Source organism: Astyanax mexicanus, chromosome 12 (genome assembly GCF_023375975.1).
Source record: "Astyanax mexicanus isolate ESR-SI-001 chromosome 12, AstMex3_surface, whole genome shotgun sequence".
NCBI classification, from domain to species: domain Eukaryota; kingdom Metazoa; phylum Chordata; class Actinopteri; order Characiformes; family Acestrorhamphidae; genus Astyanax; species Astyanax mexicanus.
The window spans coordinates 8,936,852-8,955,525 of record NC_064419.1 but is presented as its reverse complement, the minus strand read 5'-3'; the positions used below and the strand labels follow the sequence as shown (position 1 = coordinate 8,955,525).

At 40.2% G+C, this 18,674-nt stretch overlaps 1 protein-coding gene across 5 annotated transcripts in view; it reads left to right on the top strand.

Annotated features, from left to right (window-relative positions):
- The window catches only part of atp2b3a (ATPase plasma membrane Ca2+ transporting 3a), a 54,441-nt gene extending 37,295 nt beyond the window's left edge, over nt 1–17,146 (top strand). For 2 of the 5 annotated variants that reach the window (XM_049485774.1, XM_007236955.4), the window contains 9 exons: nt 48–135; nt 1,195–1,301; nt 2,296–2,487; nt 2,760–2,973; nt 4,452–4,663; nt 4,820–4,927; nt 5,606–5,788; nt 7,204–7,290; nt 15,512–17,146. In XM_049485774.1, coding sequence (XP_049341731.1) covers nt 48–135; nt 1,195–1,301; nt 2,296–2,487; nt 2,760–2,973; nt 4,452–4,663; nt 4,820–4,927; nt 5,606–5,788; nt 7,204–7,290; nt 15,512–15,916 — 1,596 coding nt within the window. In that variant the 3' untranslated portion in view covers nt 15,917–17,146. Of the gene's footprint in view, nt 1–47; nt 136–1,194; nt 1,302–2,295; nt 2,488–2,759; nt 2,974–4,451; nt 4,664–4,819; nt 4,928–5,605; nt 5,789–7,203; nt 7,358–15,511 lie in introns of all 5 variants that reach the window. The other 3 variants (XM_049485776.1, XM_049485777.1, XM_049485775.1) reach the window with 2 other exon arrangements.
- The last annotated feature ends 1,528 nt before the right edge of the window (nt 17,147–18,674 follow it).

Genomic DNA, 18,674 nt, shown 5'->3' with positions numbered 1-18,674 from the left:
CTCATAGGAATATGAACATGATGAATGATAAATGTGTGTTTCTACAGGTGGAGCAAGAACGGATTGATAAAATCTGGCCCAAACTCCGAGTGCTGGCTCGCTCCTCTCCCACAGACAAACATACACTTGTCAAAGGTAAACACACACATATACACACACACACAAATGAGTTTCAGTTGTAAGGTTATAAAGAGGTAGAGTTGGTATACAGTGAATAGCTCTGTTTAAGTAATCTTACAGTGGAGTTATGTATTATAATTTAGTTTTGGGAGTTTGATCCACGCCCTCACTCCTCCCACTTTCTTCCCCTATTTACACCGTCACTTCCTCTCTACCTGCTCGTTGAATAACCTCGCACCCACCTCCTCCCCATCTTCCTCCTTCTTTAATTTCTCCTTTCTCTTCATGTTTCTCTTTGCACCCCTTCTTCTTCTTCTTCTTCTTCTTCTTTTCTGCCAAGTCAATGACGTGGGTCAACACTAGCAAAATCCGTATTATGACAAGAACTACTCAATTATGTGCAAAAAGAAATGAATCTTTGAAGGTATCCTCATCGGTAGTTACAAAGACCATCAAAAACATTATGAGGAAACTGGTAGATATCTGGAGTATGTGTGTGTAAGTGAGGAAACAGTCCATAGGTGACAGAGTAACTATGAGTAAATTTCTGGTATAGAATTAATATTTATATATATACAATAATCTAACACATTTCCAAATTCTGGATTTCTATCCTGGGAAACTCTGTGGGTTTCACCTGAATGAAACAGCGCCATCTGGTGTGAGAAAACATTACATTACAAAGTGCTGTTATTAAACCTGACAGTATCCAGTGTCCAGCTTCACTCAGTTGAGATTTGCTTGAAGATTCTAATATATACAAACTAATATTTAAAAATGTTTGTGATTTTATTGTTATTATTACTATATGTTTTATTACTATACACTTATGTTTATATATACATAATTACTGTTATAATAAAAGTCAGGTTGTTGCTTTTGTAATAGATTATTAACAGTATCAACTCTGACATTACTACAAGGCAGACATTTATACATGTGTGATATGTGTGTACTGTATATAATGTGTACTGTAAATACTGTATGCTACTCGTTTGTTATTTACAAGAGGACTCACTGCATTTTTAATGTATAACTAATACATTGTTTATATGTGTGTGTTTGTGTGTGTAGGGATCATAGACAGTACTATCTGTGAGCAGAGACAGGTGGTTGCAGTGACGGGAGATGGCACTAACGATGGTCCTGCGCTGAAGAAAGCAGATGTGGGATTCGCCATGGTGAGGAACACCTCCACCTGCTGTGCACAGTTATAAACACAATTTTAGCTAGGCCAATTGTCCCACCCATTCATCTGCTACTCAGTTGTGTATCCCCCATCACTAGTGATACCACAACACAAGGAGGGTGCCTCCGATACATGTAAATTCAGCCACCGCTTCTTTTTGAACTGCTGCTAATGCATTCGCCAAGTAGCATCACAGTGCGCTCAGAGGAAAGCGCGGCGACTCGGTTTCGATACATCAGCTCACAGATGCCTTGTGTTGATAAACATCACCCTAGGAGTGATGGGGGAAAAAAGTGCCATCTACCTACTCAGAGAGAGCATGGCCAATTGTGCTTGTTCAGAGCTCTGACAGCTGATAGCAAGCTGCATGACTGGGATTTGAACCAGAGACTGCGATTGGTCTGCTGAGTGTCACTTTCCCTCTGACATGACTACGCTACACCATACTAGGCCCTAGGTTTGAGTGACACCATTGGTGTAACTTTTCCAGTCTTTGCGTACCGGTTTAGCAACCCAGAAATATTACAGACCAATGAGATGCCATGTAAATATATTAATGGGACACTATTCAGCCAATCAGATCCATGCATTAGCGCTGTGACTCGAGTAAGTGAGACACACACAGGAAAGAGAGGAGAAATGTTGGTGGAAGAAGAAAGCAATTCAGTGGAAAATTAATTTACATGATCTCTTTAAAAAAAAAAAAAGGAAAAATGGAGAACCAGAACTGAGCTTTTAATAAAGAATGGACCAGAACCAAACTTATAATCAGGAATGGACTGACTCATACTTTTATTCTTCACATGGCAGGTCTAAACCTTAGATTTTTAAAGACTATGGCCATTTTTTTTCTTTTTGGCAATTTTTAAAAGCAGGCAGTGCTCAGTGCTACTATGAGACAAGCTATTGATGACCTACGCTGTTACTATATCAACTAGGCTTCTGTGTTTTATCTTATTTTTGTGTGTGTGTTCGTGTGCACTCAGGGCATTGCTGGCACAGACGTGGCGAAGGAAGCCTCAGACATCATCCTGACAGACGATAACTTCTCCAGCATAGTGAAGGCGGTGATGTGGGGGCGTAATGTTTACGACAGCATCTCCAAATTCCTCCAGTTTCAGCTCACTGTTAACGTGGTGGCCGTTATAGTGGCCTTTACTGGAGCGTGCATTACTCAGGTACACTCTCTCACAAACACACACACACACACACACATTGTTCTTCATATTCCGCTGTTATAATATATCTAAAGAATGACAGAATGAAGTGGTTTTCATGGGTTTTACAAGTAAAGAGTAATGTTTTTAAGGAACAATAAAAAAAAAACCATAATGGTTAATGTCTATTTATGCATTTCTTTTATTTAAGAAGCTATTTTATAATATAATATAAAAAAATTATAGCAGCAAAAAGGATTCCACTGTCAATAAATGCGTTTTTTTATGTGTAGGACTCTCCCCTGAAGGCGGTCCAGATGTTATGGGTGAATCTTATTATGGATACGTTTGCATCTCTGGCTCTGGCCACTGAGCCACCCACTGAAGCTCTGCTGCTGCGGAAACCATACGGCCGGAACAACCCGCTCATCTCCAGAACCATGATGAAGAACATCCTCGGCCACGGCGTGTATCAGCTCGTCATCATCTTCACACTGCTCTTCGTCGGTATGAGACTTTTTGTATGAGTTAAGGTTTGAGGGGTAAAGCTGGAGTGTAGTTGGACTGAGATTAATGTATCTCTGACTGAAAAAAATATTTTCCCATCACATGACCGATTAGATCATATTGGGGAGTTAAAGATTACAGCAACTCTGTGTAAGGCTCACTGTAGTGGCTCCTTGCTTGCAGAAAACTGTAGTTTCTCTTTTAACCACTATGGAGCTGGAGAACAGCTGGAGAACAGCTGCAGACACTTGCTCATCATTATCAGCCAGTGGAGTCCTCCTCACTGTGAGTGCAGGCAAAGACATTATTAAAGAGGAGTTGTCATGAAGCTCAACTTATATTTTAATTTATGAGCAGCTTTGTTTTTTTTTTTTGTTTTTTTTTTTTAGTGTTTCTTAATATATTTGTTTCCAAAAGTAAAGTACCATATTTTTTTGCACTATAAGGCGCACCGGATTATAAGGTACACTATCAATGAGCGTCTATTTGCTGGTCTATTTTTATAAAGAAGGCACACTGGATTATAAGGCGCATTATGCAATATACACAGGGGTGTCGACATGTTTTCCTTCTAATTCAGCAGGTTTCGTCGCTGGGACCTTTAAACCTAAGCTAAGCTAAGTAAACAAAAATGTAATTCTTAAAAAATTCACATTTTTTTTAAGTCAAACGAGCACTGGATGTTAATCTATACAGTTTTCTCTCCTGAAAACTGTTTATTTGGGTGAGTAAAGCGCATGTGTTAATTTACAGTAAGCTTAGATTTGCAGATTTCTACTAAGGCTAGCCACGGTTAGCGGCTAATGCCGCCCAACAGCAACCTTGAGTGTTCCAGTAAGTGGTTTTAACACAGTGAACACGCAGGCTACAGTCCAATATACTCACTTCTAAACGCCAAAAGAGCTAGCGCTTAGCACGGTTAGTAGAACTAAACTAAAACTCCTGCATAACTCTGTACGCCTGTACACAGTCTTTACTGCTCCTTACAACCTGACTGGTAGAATTCATACATAAGGCACACCGGATTATAAGGCACACTGACAATATTTGGAAAAATTATTATTGATTGACTGAATACTACCCTTAAACGATATCGAAATTCAGAAGATCCAGTGATATTTAGGGGTAAATGTACACAGAATAAAATGTACAGGGTTCTGAACATATTTATTTACCACAGAATGTGACAGAGGCCAGTTTTTAGAAGGCCCATTCAAATCCCGTATTGACTTGGACGGCTTAGACACGGAACCACAAAGGGACCCCAAATATGGGCATAAACAACATGGCGCCGACTACAAAATGATGACACGACTTCAGTGGTCTATAGGCGGTTGGCTGATTGAGCTAAAATAATCTGGCTCAGAAATCAAAAATGCGTGTAGCATGACTATCAGATTGTGTGTATTGAAACCATAAAAAGGCTATAGCTCTTTCTCTGTATATTAATGTACATGTGGGTTCTCTGTGCTCCTCAGGAGAGCAGATCTTTGATATAGACAGTGGGCGGGAGGCTCCTCTGCACGCCCCCCCATCTGAACACTACACCATCATCTTCAACACCTTCGTCCTCATGCAGCTCTTTAATGAAATAAACGCTCGCAAGATCCACGGAGAGAGGAACGTTTTTGACGGGATCTTCGCTAACCCCATCTTCTGCACCATCGTGCTCGGGACATTCGCTATACAGGTGCACTTCAAAACACATTTATCCCTTTTAGCTTTTTTTTATATTTTATAGAAGCGTGTTACAGTACTGATACAGTACCAGTGTTTTTCTTTATTTTTATTTAATACTTTTTCAAGACGTCATCCAGTGTTTGTGTGTGTATGTGTGTGTGTGTAGATAGTAATTGTGCAGTTTGGAGGGAAGCCATTTAGCTGTTCTCCTCTGAATGTGGAGCAGTGGCTGTGGTGTCTGTTCGTTGGACTCGGGGAGCTGCTCTGGGGTCAGGTAAAGCCCTAATAACATAATACACTATATATAATGACACTGCTGTATGATTTAATACTGATCTGATGTATAACAACACTGGCATAATATGCATATGGTTAATTATTTCCTTAACTTATATGGCATGTTCCATTCAACACGCACACTTTCGAGAAGCGGCAGCCAATCACACAGTGCATACTCTCAAACGGAAAGCACAGTTCACTGTGAAGTCTTCATCAAGCTAATGGGATTCACCCAAGGCCGTTTTAAGGCATGTGGGTGCCCCAAGCAAAATAGACACATACCCCCCACATATCATCACTCATGATTTGAAAGTGAAACTAATGTCAGTTGGTCAGAAGCTTTATCTGTTCTAGTGTTAAAGACAGTGAACAGGTGGTGTGCATAGATACTGCTGAACATGTTCCAGTCTGGCTATATAAGATTTACTGGGTCAGTAAATAGTCAGTGGGGCCTATCTTGGTAGTTACTGCACTAAGATAGGGACTTGAAACCAAGACCTCAGTGCTGAGAGGCAAACATGCCAACCATTAAGCCTTTAACCATTAACCATTCCACCCAAATATTATTATTTTTTTGATTTATTATTATATGGAGCTGTTATGTAGGTATAATTAAATGAAGCTAACTAAATTTGCTAATTTGTGTTTTTTTGTTAATATTTTTGTGCTTTAGTTAATCTCCTCTGTGCCAACCAGCCAGTTGAAGTGTTTGAAGGAGGCGGGGCATGGGCCAGCGCCTGATGACATCATGGATGAAGATTTGGCGGAGGATGAGGATGAAATTGACCACGCGGAGCGAGAACTGAGGCGGGGTCAGATCCTGTGGTTCAGAGGACTCAATCGTATCCAGACTCAGGTAAACGCAGGGTTAACCGGCTCTGGGACTGCTGATGAGATATTTAATCTGCTGATTAGATATTTATATACTGATATTTAACTGTTAAAATTCTGCTTTAGAAATTATATTATTATTATATTTTGCCTGGATCTGTTTTTTCCATTACTTCTCTCTTCTTTACTTAGATTAATGAATGTTCTCTATAAAATCTTGAATAGATATAGTTTGTTTGCGTTCTCTTTCTTCTCTCTGTTCACTCACTTTTCTATCTCCTTTATTTCTCTCCTTTTTGTTTCGTTTTGACTCTGGGTGCGTTGTGTGCTGGTAACTATTCTCATCGCTGCTATTTTTGCTTTTTTCAAAAATGATTATATTGCTCAATTATTGTACATATTCTCTATGGGGTTATGAGAGTATTGCTTCATCTGCTTAAGCTCGCTCTCTGATCAACACTGTTTTTAAAGGGCTCATATTATGGAAAAAAAACTATTTTCCTCATTTGTTTTAATAATAATTTTATGTGAATTATAAACATTGTTCAAGTTTTATGAAAACCAATCTTCAAAAATAGCCTTTTTTTAATGACTTAGTTGTGATGTCTCAACTTACAGCAGGATCATTCAGCCTACAGCAGTTTTGCTCCACCCCTTTTGTTTCGAGAGGTTCCACCCTACCCATTCAGCTTACAGCATTTTAGCCCCACCCATTCAGCCTATAGATGTTTAGACCTGCCCATTCTGCCTTTACCAGTTTAGCCTCACAATTTGAACCAATGTCATTTAAGCATTCACCACACATTAGTTTGGATGAGCCAATTAAGCCTATTAGTTTTACACAATCTTTCTGCCTATATCATTTAAGCTCCTCCCATTTAGCCCACATCATTTAACTCCTTCTTCTCTCATTTAACCTACAGCAGTTTAAAACCATCCATTTAGCCCTTATCATTTAGTTGCTTATGGCAGTTTATCATGCCCATTTTCTTTACATAATTTAAGCTCCTCCCATTCAGCTGCAGAAGTTTAGTCCCACCTATTCAGCGTACAGCAGTTTAGCCCAATCAGACTTCATCATTTAAGCTCCTCCAAGTGAGTTATGGCATTTAAGCACTACTCATTCAGTGGTGAGAAATTAAGCTCTGTCCATTATCTAGCCTAGAGCGTGTTTAAATGAGACAGCCAATTAGAACAGAGGTAGTTTGCATATATTTCACAGTATAAAGAGAGTTTAGGTATAGGAGTTTAGGAATATGTGCTGTCTAAACACACAGAACACAGAAATAATCACAGAAATGTTCACTCACTCCCTGACGAAGATGTGCCTGAAGTGTCTCCGTGTCTGTTCATTATCTTGTCTCACTTCATTTCCACTGTGCTCATCCGAGTGCGTGTGTGTCTGTGTGTGTGTGATTTGCTTCTCTCTCTCTCCTGCAGATGGAGGTAGTGAGCACCTTCAAGAGAAGTGGTTCGTTTCAGGGTGCAGTGAGGCGCCGCTCGTCCGTGCTGAGCCAGCTCCATGACGTAACCAATATTTCTAGTCCCACACACCTAGTTCTATCTCCTGCCAATGCAACTGGTGCCCCCGGGAGTGAGTTCCAAAATACTGTAAACGGCACAGAGCCGCTGCACTCACGCAACGAGGAGGTCTAGCCTACACACACACGTACACACACCCACCCAACAGTTACACACACATACACACACGCACAGTTACAGACACACAACAGCTTTATTACCTGCCTTCAGATTGTGATTCGGCTGCTGAATGTGAGAGAGAGTGAGAGTATAAGAGAGAGAGAGACAGAGGGAGAGATTAGTCCTCTGCTTCAGTGCTGAGTTTAAAGTGCCTCGCTGACTAGCCCTCACAAAATAGCCCACACCAGCTAGGCCTCTCCAACTATCTCTCACTGACTAGCCCTCAAAGGGTAACCCCTTAACCCTGTAGGCCTCACAGACTAGCCCTTGCCTCACAAACTAACTCTAACAGAGAGCCCTTTTTCGACTAGACTTCATTGACTATGCTTCACATTGTAGCCCTTGCTGACTAAGGGGTCTTTAACAAGGCCTCACTGACCAGATTGTCGTTTATCGCTGTCTCTTTGACATCCATAGGATAGGTCTTTTCAAAAGAATGGTTACATACATTAGCGAAGAAAAATAGTGAGGAAAAATATAAGCTGAAAATGTACGTCAAGATCTCCCAGAGTACACTAGTCTTTGGGAACTAGGCCTTGCTGATTAGTCAATGACATAATTCTCATTAATTATCCCTTTGTGACTTTCTTTTGCTGACCAGGCCTCACTGTTAGCACTTTTCCACCAACTTGAAAGTGTCACCGTTCTGGTTTGCGAACCTAATTTTGAACCGTTTGCGTCATTTCCACCAACAAAAGTAGGTACTGGAACCAGGAATGCTCGTTTGCAGCTGGAACTGAACAATACTAGGTTCTTTAGCATGAACCATGTTTACCGCTGCTGTTCTACGTCCTTTGTTGATGACGTATGATGTGATATTTTGTCGGTTCCACTAAAACTGGTGGAACCGTGGACTGCTTTGTTGAAAAGCAGCATGGTTCTTATAAGCCTGTATGTAACTGATTTAAGAACCAGAGTTCTTTTGGTGGTCTCTCACTGACTAGCTCTGGGTGCCCAACCATAACCCACTAGTCCTAACAAAGGAGACATCATTGATTAGCCCTTACTGACAATGCTTCACAGAGTATCCCTGGCTGACTAGGCCTCAGCAACTAGTCTCACAGAGATGGCTAGTCCTTAGAATAGTCCATTGCTGATCACATTTTGCTAAGTAGGCTTTACTGACTAGCCCTTACTAAATAGGCTCTGCTGACTAGTCCCTGTGGACTAGCTCTAATCAAATATTACTCTTTGAATAGCTCTGAACAATTAGGCAATGCCAATAAACTCTCACTAACTAGTCTTTGGTGAATGATCTGCTGAATAGGCCTTAAGGAATAGCCCTTGCTAAATAAGTCTCTATTACTAGCCTTTGCTAAACAGCCCTTGCTGTCCGTGGACTAGCTCTTTCTGACTAAACCCTTGCTAAATAAGTCTCACCAACAACTAGTCCTTATTAACTACCCTTTACCAACTCTGTCTCATTGACTAACTCTTGCTAAATAGACTTAAAAGCTTGAACTAGGTTTTTCTAAGATGTGAAGGAAAGTCGGCAAGGTCACATTGGAACAGTACCGATACACTGGGCACTCTGAGCTCTCTCTATGTCACTCTGTCTCTCTCTCTCCTTCTTTCTCCGTCCATTTGCGCTCTGTGCTCACGCTTGTCCACTGGCTGTGTTTCCACTCGTGTCCCTCCTCCACTACCTCATCATCCTCATCCTCAGGCTGGATTTCTGTGCTTCGCTGCTTTTCTTTCAGCTGCCTTTATTTCTCTCAAAGCCTTATTGTACCTCTCTCTCTCTCTCTCTCGCTCTCTCACTCTCCTGCTCTCTGTCCCTCCCTGACTTATCCATTCATCCATTCAGTAATGATGGAGTGATGATGTGAAAGAGCCTCCTGCACTTTTATTATTTCAGTCTTGAAGAGATGCGTAATCTCTCACACGCCATTTCCACACTGCTGGCTAATTTCCCACACACCTAACGAGTTTTTTTTTTCGGCGAATTTCACGCCGCTGAGCGAGAAGTGCGTATGAGAGTGCTGAGCTGTGAGCCGAGAGCCGGTTGTAAACTGACGAGTATAAGCCCATGATGGTTTTGATAAGATCTGATGACCTTTTTTTTGTCCTGTTTAGGAGCACATGCATCAAATGCACCCTGCGGTTGCATGCTTGCTGGCTCTGATGTTTGAGGTTTTGGGTTTTCTGGAAGTTCTTAACCCTTAGAAGTGCAGAGTTATTGCTGTTTTCATTTAAATTTGGTGGTTTCAAGTGGACAGAGGATGGAATCTATGAGCATGCTGCTTCTCCATCAGCAGCCGGAGTCTGAGAGAGCACAGTTGGCCATGCTCTCTCTGGGTGCGTAGGCGGTGCTCTCCTCCCTCATCACTCGTTCTCACCTTCTAGTATCAGGGGCATTGCAAGTGATGGGGGAGTTCATATTAATGGGGTTTGGGTAGTTCAGTAAAAATGGGGTAAATTTACATAGTTATAAAATTCCTAAAACAGTTGATTGCATTAATTGACAGTTAATAATTCAGTTAATGTTGGGTTCTGGCACTTTTCTGTACATTTAGGTGTTAGACATGGTGAAAACATGGTCAAAATCCAACAACACTCCTTTTAGGGTGCACCCAAAGGCTGAATGCCATCAAATTCTTTCTCACAGCAGTGTTCCAACTCATAGTTTAAGGCATTTACAAAAAAAATAAAGAGCAACAATTACAGAAATAACATGACCGTCCACATACTTTTGGTCATTAAAACAGATTCAGATCATAACAAAATGTGTCCACACAGAGCCATATGTAATCCAGATTAAATTACAGCGTGACTGTGTCACTGCCGGCAATAACTGAGCCTTCTAAGGATTAAGAGCTGTTTCTCTCTCTCTCTCCCTCTCTCTTTTTCTCTCTGTCTCTTTTTCAGGCTGTAAATTCTAATCTGATATTCATCTGACTTTCGTTTTTTTTCATGTTGATTTTTCTGATCATAATAATAATCTTTTCCTCCTTGTTTGCTAATTTGATTAATTTCTAATGAATTATTATGATTATGTACAGTATTTATAGTATTGATTTTAGGTTTGTTTGTTTTTATGTAAAAATGGTTTTGCTGATTAAATTGTTCCACTAGGTGGCAGCATTGTGATCTGTGCCTTAATCTAGTCAATTAAACGATTTTTTTTTTCTTTCTTCGCTGTATTTCTCGTTAACTTCACACTTGTCTTGTTTCTGTCCCGTCTTCACTTCTTTTCTTATGAACAAATATCTAAGTATATTTGTTTAATGTTTCCTCCATTATTATTATTTTTATTATCATCAATATTAATATTATGAATATGGTTTTGTCACGTTTGTCTGAGTTTGTCTATTTGATTGGTTGTTTCAGAAGACTTTCCTATTTGATTTTACTGTTAAATTTAAATTACAAACATCTAATGGCCAACTCACTGAGCTTCACAGCTTACTGTTATTTTAAAAATACTCAAATATATAGATATTAAATTACATAAAATAGATTATTTTCACTAGTTTAATGGATCAGATTGTGTTAAACATGTGCACATATTCTGTGTATAGAAAAACGTTATTTTTTATTAGTTCTGTATTGGCTGATCATTCAGTTTCCAGTTTCTTATCACAGTGCAGTCAAATCAGTGTGTGCATGTGTGTGTATATAAGGCCATGGATATCAATGCAATGACACCCAGAGGGCGCCAGAGTGGGCTCTTTTAGAACACAGCAGTAAAAAGAAAGGATCAGATCTGGATCAAGTTTAAAATAGTTCACACACAGTACCAGAAAAAGTGCCTCCACTGGAGAGAAGCAGGACATAATTATAGCTTTTTTTGTGAGTTTACATGAATTTTTTTATTATGTAAATTGAAAGAAAAATTTAAAAAATGTGAAAAAAATATATATATATTACATTACTGTATTATTGTATTATGACAGGGTATTGTCTGCAATATCCAAAGACAACTCATTAAAATGTATTAAAATGATTTAAAAATCTTTGGTAATTAAGTATCTTAATATCTTAAAGCTAACTATTCTTTCTAGTGCTTAAAAAACAGACATTACCTGTTTTTAAAGTGTGATTTTAATAACTTTTCATCATATTAGTATTTACAAAATCATTATTTTCTATTGGCAGTATTTTTCTTCAGGGACTAGACAAGCTGTTTGTGTGCATTTGCACATCTGTGTCAGCAGCAAATAGGAATGGCAATTTAAATTAGCTGAATAAATGCATTTATTAGAAGGGGTGTCCACACACATTCGAACAAATAGTGTACCAAACGGAATTAAATACCAAATAACTGCATGTTTTCGTTGTCGCTGGCGATAACATTAAGAATAAGTTGTTTTTAAAGCCTGTATTTATGTTATTATCTCTTTATCTATTAAGTTAAGCCCTCCCCCACTCTCCCACGTGCACTGTGATTGGTTGGAACATTCTGTGTTTGAGGCGGAGCTATTCAAACACAATTGCTGTTCTGTTTTTCCATTCAGCTCCCGACACGAAAGATCAGTGTGAAATCAGCCGTGCGTCTGTGTGTGTGTGTGTGTAAAGCTGAAGTTGAAATTTTTCCGTTCCACCTTAAATAGTGCAGCAGTTACATTCTAGCACCTGGGGCGTTACAACATCTACCTAACGCTGATTGAGATTAGTGATGATGCTTTGCACACCTCAAGCATGCACACACACACACTCATGCACACACACACACTGACACACTGGGGCTACCCTTTTCAGTTGTTTTGATTGTGAACGAGCATTACATTATCAACAGTTGTGGGCCTTATACTCGAACCGTTTACAACCTCAGAGAACCTTCATATTTTAAATGGCTCTTTGGAAAAACAAATCAACCGCCTCGACTCTGTGTTTGTGTGTGTATGTTTGTGTGTGTGTGTGTGTGTGTGTGTGTGTGTGTGTTTTCTCTTTTGTCCTATTGCCTTGCTCGAGCCACTATGGGCTGCTGGGACTGCTGTGTGTATATTAGGGATGCACCGAAATGAAAAAAAAAAAAAAGAAGAAGCCAAAAAAAAAACATCAGCAGCCAGAGTCAGAGAGAGCACAGTTGGCCATACTCTCGTTATTGGTGGATAGGTTAAAAAAACAATAAAAAAAACAATTGCAGAATATTAAATGGATCCCTGGTATAAATACTTTATAAGTGTGTATGGCTACATGTGTGTGTATAATATATATGTGTGTGTGTGTGTGTGTGTGTGAGTGTGTGTGTGTACTGTGCATGCATATACGCAGGCGTCTGGAGGAGGTCGAACTGCCTGTTGCGTGCATGCTGCTGCTGAATACACATACACATACACACACACACACACACATGTATATACACACACTACTTTTCAAGAAAGAAGCTTCAAGGACACCTTAAACTTTTCTCTCTCTCACTCTCTCTCTCTTTATCTCCCTCACACACACACACACACACACACACGCACACACACACACTCACACATCTAAACAAAGAGGAAATGGACTGTGTGCATGCATGCCGTGCATGAAAGGGGATCAAGCACCCTTACAGGAGGCGGGTTCATGAGGAAGACACGCCCCATGAATGTACTCCTTCAGTGTTTTTTCATGCCAGTTAAGGAGAAGGGTGGAGGAGGAGGGTGGAGTTTGGAGGTGGGAGGAAAGGACAGTTTTCCACCAACACTTTCACTTTAAATAATATTTAATATTCAATTGAATCGGATTGTTTGATCTGCACCGTCAGACGTCTAGATCAGAAACAGGTGTCTGATTAATAAAGGAAGCCAACGTGAACCCAATTAACGCAATTAATCTGTTCTTTAACGAATGTTCGGTCCTGTACTGTGGCAGGGTTTCTCCAACAGAGTATGTAATTTGTAAATTGCATGTATTTATTTGTTTATTCGTTTATTTGTGTACTCGTTGTTGTGGTTGTACATCTCTGTGTGTTTCATGTATATTTCATCATTCTTTGCTGAGCACAGAATGTAATGTTTTGTGTGCGCATTTACACAGATCAAGCATAACATTATGACCACCTCCTTGTTTCTACACAAATTATCTCTTTTTTTTTTTTTTTTAAGCTCCATTGATCATATGGGAGCACTTTAAAGTCTGAGTGGATCAGATGCAGCAGTGCTGCTGGAATTTTTAAACAATGTGTTTAATCATTCATTGTCCTCCATTCTGTTAGAAGGAGATAGAAGCTGATTTTGGTCATCATCAGTCTACAGAAAGCTGCCTATAGGACACTGTTGTTTAAAGCATTGATGCTGAGGTGTTTAAAAACTCCAGCAGCACGGCTGCATCAGCTCATTCACTCGTATCAGCACAACAACAGTCAGTGCTAATCACTGCAGTGCTGAAAATAATGACCCACCACCCAAATAATAATAATAATAATAATAATATCTGCTCTGTGCTGGTTTTCTCTCATGTGGAGTCCTGACAATTCAAGAACAAGAAGAAACATAGTAATAAGTCTGTAAATATAAATGTAGTGGCACTCCGTTTCTTGTTACTCCTTTTGTACCACCTTTTGCTGTCAGTCTACCAACCAGTATTTGAAAAAACGCGAGTTAGTCCGAATCCTCTTTTCAAAAGTTCACTCATAAAAAACAAAGACAAACATTAGACTGGACTCATATAGCTCGGTCAAAAAACTGTGTTGCTTCCACTGTCTCCAACAGCAATCTGGCTACTCACGTACATGCAGTGGAAATGACGTGTTACTGATGGAAGCCAATAAAATAGCAGAAACGCTCTTTAAAGTTTTACATTACTGAATTATGCATTTTATAAAATACCATAATTATAAATGCCTAATAAACAACTTTCAACATATTTTAACATTTTTAACTAAATTATTCTTTAAATAAAATAACTCTTATTTGGCTCTTACAATAAAAATATGAACAAAGTGTCCTATATCAAATCAAGTCAAATTTATTTGTATAGCAGCTTTACAGAAACATGATCACAGGACAAAGAATCAGGCAAGACATTAAACATAGAAAATACAGAATACAGAACCCCCAGTGAGCGCGGAGATAAGGAAAAACTCCCTCAGAGCTGCAGGAGGAGGAAGAAACCTTGGGAAGACCAAGACTCACGTTTAAGGGGGGACCATCCTACCACTGGTCAAATGGCTTTTAAATTAATTTTAAAAAGTCTTTATACATCCACATAGGTTTTATATATTTAGGAGTATAGCAGCGCCACTAATGGAAGCAGTTAGAGTTCATGTAAGCTTGGATGTAATCTGTGGTGACTGACCAGTGGAGCTGAAAAGATGGGTAATGGATGTAGGAACAAGGAGGTGGTCAAAATGATATGACCTCTCTTACATCTGTGTATGTGTTTATATATGTGTGTGGTGGATTTAGTAAAGGTGTGTACTGCGTACACTGTAACGGGGTGGTAGAGTGGGCGTGTATTTGTTTGCGTAGGTGGTTCACGTGGCATGATTGTATGTTAACTGTGGAAGCAATTATGTGTTGCTATTTGTTTTTTTGTTTTGTTTTTTGTCCATCAGGCTGTTTAATGTCACTTTAAATGGTTGTTTGTTTGTTTGTTTGTTTGTTGTTTATCATGTGTACATTTCTCTCTCTTTTTTTTTTCTATTTTCTTCGCGAGTGTCACACTGCCAAGTGCCTTACACACACTCCACAAGCCAAAGCCAGCCGGACACTGATCCGCTGGGGGACGCCGGGGGGCTAAGGCTGCTTTGACAGACCACACTTAGGCCTGTTTTTTTGTTTTGTTTTGTTTTATTTTATTTGGGCTTAACCTCCAGTTAGGACCACTGTAAACGAGCTTATCTCGCTCATAGGCGCTGCCTAGGGTAAGCCCGGAGGCCTGTGACCTTTTGACCTTCCAGAACCAAAGGCCGTAGCTCCGGAAGAGGACATTGATTGTAGATGTCTTGCAGATGTGAGATCATTCACAGCCAGGTTAAACCAGATTAATTAAGCAAAGTCTGAGGACTAAACATGTCTCTCCACTTCTTTGTTCCCTTGATCCCTTCTTCGCTCCTTCTTCTCCTCCTGCTCCTCCTCCTCCTCCGTGGCCTCCTCCCACTTGCCCGGTTGACCCGTAGATCCGGGTGGTGAAGGCCTTCCGTAGCTCGCTGTACGACGGCATGGAAAAGCCGGAGTCCCGCAGCTCCATCCACGACTTCCAGGCCCACCCCGAGTTCATCATCACCGACTCCGGACACAGCATCCCGCTGATCGACGAGACGGACGTGGACGACGAGTCCGAGAGGTACAACCACAACCACGTCCGCGTCGCCGTCCGCCACGGCCCCCTCCCGCCGTCCTCCATGCCCCCTCAGCGCCCTCCACGCTCACGCTACCCGACCCGGCAGCAGAGCCTCCCGGTCACGCTCAACTGCAACAACAACGCCGCTGAGAACCGGGCTCCGCAGGCCCACCTGCCCCATCCTGCCCCCCCTTCCCCTGCTCCTCCAAGCCCACTGCACAGCTTTGAAACCTGCCTATAAAGTGGTCAGCGCCAGCCCTCTAACCCTGGCCTTGAGGTGTGACCTGCCGTGGAATTCGTGAATTTAGATGTTTCTGGACTTTTTAAACTCTCTTTTTTTTTTGTAAACTTATCATTCAACTGCCCCTCCACGCTCCCAGTCCCACTGTTGCACCGGCCTGGGAGGGCGACACAGAGGACCCAACAGGTGCTTGTGCGTAAGCATCAACATAAGCATAAGCATAAGCATAAGTGAGAAGAAGATTCTGATCATGATTATGATTCTGATCTAAGTGTTACTGCGTAAGTTAGTTCTGCGCTTGTGTTTTTTTTTTTTTCTTAACCTTCTAACTTTGCACCCCTTTCATGAGCTGCCATCGCTCTGGACCAAGCATTCCTTTATGCTCCGGATGATTAATGGACAATAAATAGACAATAAATGGACGATAATTGGACGATAAATGAATAAACGACCCTCGCTGGACTAACCCCCCCCCCAGGCCGGCGGGCGGCGTTGTTGCACTGGACAGGAGCCCACAGTGCACTGATGGGACTCTTTGCTCTTTGACTCATTTTAAAGACAATGGACTTATAAATACATGTGTAAAAAAATAGTAATAGTAATAATATTAATAATATTAATAAGAATTCAGAATTCATTCCGCCTTTTAATTGATGATATTTACTGTTCCGATTATTATTGTGGTTACTTCTGCTGAAATTACTGCAGTTACCGAGACAAGAGTTACTATTCCAGGTACGATGCTTTGTTGATTAGCTTCATATATTCATGATGTGTGCGTATGTATGTATGTGTGTGTGCGTGTGTGTATGCAACGTATGTGTGTACTGTTTGTTTGTTTGTTGGTTGTTTGTTTGCTGGTGTCTTTGTTTTGTCCTCATGGTCTTATGTTTCTCCGTCTGTGCTTTGAGAGTGTTGTGTATGTCCTATTAAAACAATAAAGAGAAATTATATTAGTAATATAAATAAATCCTAGAGCCGCCGCGCACAGGTTCATCTGGTAGGTTATCGGAGAACAGGACCGGAAGATCAGAAGAACAGCGATTGGAGACGAGAGTGATCTGTGTGAAGGATGGAGTGTAAATGTTTGCGGGACGGTTTTAGAGAAAGTCTATTTTATTATGTTTTGCTTTTTAATGCGGCGCTCTGTACCAGCGCTCTGACTGTGTTCACTGTAACGTCTCTAACTGGAAAAGCATGATTCAAAGTCAAATATATTTTACAGGATAATCCCTGTGCTCCTTCATTTTCTACTCAAAATCAAAATATAAGAGTGGGGGAAGAGTGTCCAGTGTTTATTCACATTTTTAATGTATGCTGCATTGAATTCTGTCTTACTGGTCGACCAGCAAGACCAGCATGACAAGCAGGAATAAGCTGGTCAATCAGTGAGACCAAAATGAAATGCATGCAACAAGCCTGGTCATCCTGGACAACCACAGAGGTCTTGCTGGTCATACTGGTCGAAAGAGGTCAGGATGCTTATGCTAATCATGCTAGTCAACCAGTATGGATTTGCTGGTCTTGCAGCTTGGGTTTACTGGTCATTAAGTTTGACCTAATCTTCTGTCAAAGATTCTCTAAAACAAATCTTCAGAAAAGTATAGCATTCTGTACAATTAGTACTGTAAGTTTTGGTTTCATGCCGCAATTTAGTAACTGAGCGCACTAAAGAACTTTTTTCGCCTACATAGGCGGAGTCTCCCTATAACCTACACTGATTGGTTTGTAGAAGGGTGTGTATTGGATGGTGGTGCGTTTTCAATTTAAATTAGTCATTTGAATCATTTGAGTCAGGCAACTAATTCAGGAAATCAACATTTTTAATCAGATTTATTTTAAGAACAGCCAGACAAATCAGTTTTTCTGATGCAAAATTTTAAAAAAAAATGCAGCCTGTGCATTATCAAATTAACCAAATATTAATATATATTTTTTTAGGATACCATTAACCATTACCATTAACTACTACAAAGCAGCAAATCCAGAAATCCAGAATGATGAGAGAAGAGAACTTAAATAATTAAACCTTTAACCCCCAGTGATCAAGAAAGAAAATCAAAATAAATAAGTTAGGAGACTCTCGTGATCAAAACCACATCTTTGTAAATTAAATGGTATAAAGTCACCTTAATACCCCTTTACTACCCCTTAATACACCTTTAATACCTCTGCTGGTGTGGTCAGGTGTGCTCATATTCACTGATATATTTAGCAGCAGTGTTGGAAGTAATAACAAAAAAATATATATATATATGATTAGTAATAAGAGTACTAGTACAAATAATAATAATAACAGTCCATGTAAAGTTAAAGCAGCACTAGGTAGGATTTTCTTGATTTTTGATATAAAAAAAAAAAAAAAAATTACAGCTTGAAACTCACTGCGCTCCACTGAGGAATAATAGGAGGAATAGCGGTGCTCTCGTGTCTGTGCTGGAGCTCCTCTAGAGAACTGCGACCTGCTTTCCGACCTTTAGTTCTAACAGTTCTACAAGAACTACTGGTTCATTCTTTACAAACTAACATACAGACACTCTGGCAGAAGCTGGAAAGAGACCGAATATGTCTGTGAAAGCCAGAAAACAAGAAAGAGAAACTAATCCGCCTGAAACATTTATTACACTCTGCAACTGTAGGGGGAGCCCGCAAGCACAAAATCTCAATCCTACCTAGTGGAGCTTTAAATGTATTCAGTAATGGTGGTCGAGCTGCTGGTCTAACGCAGGTAAAAATAAACCCCAGTGATCAATCTTGT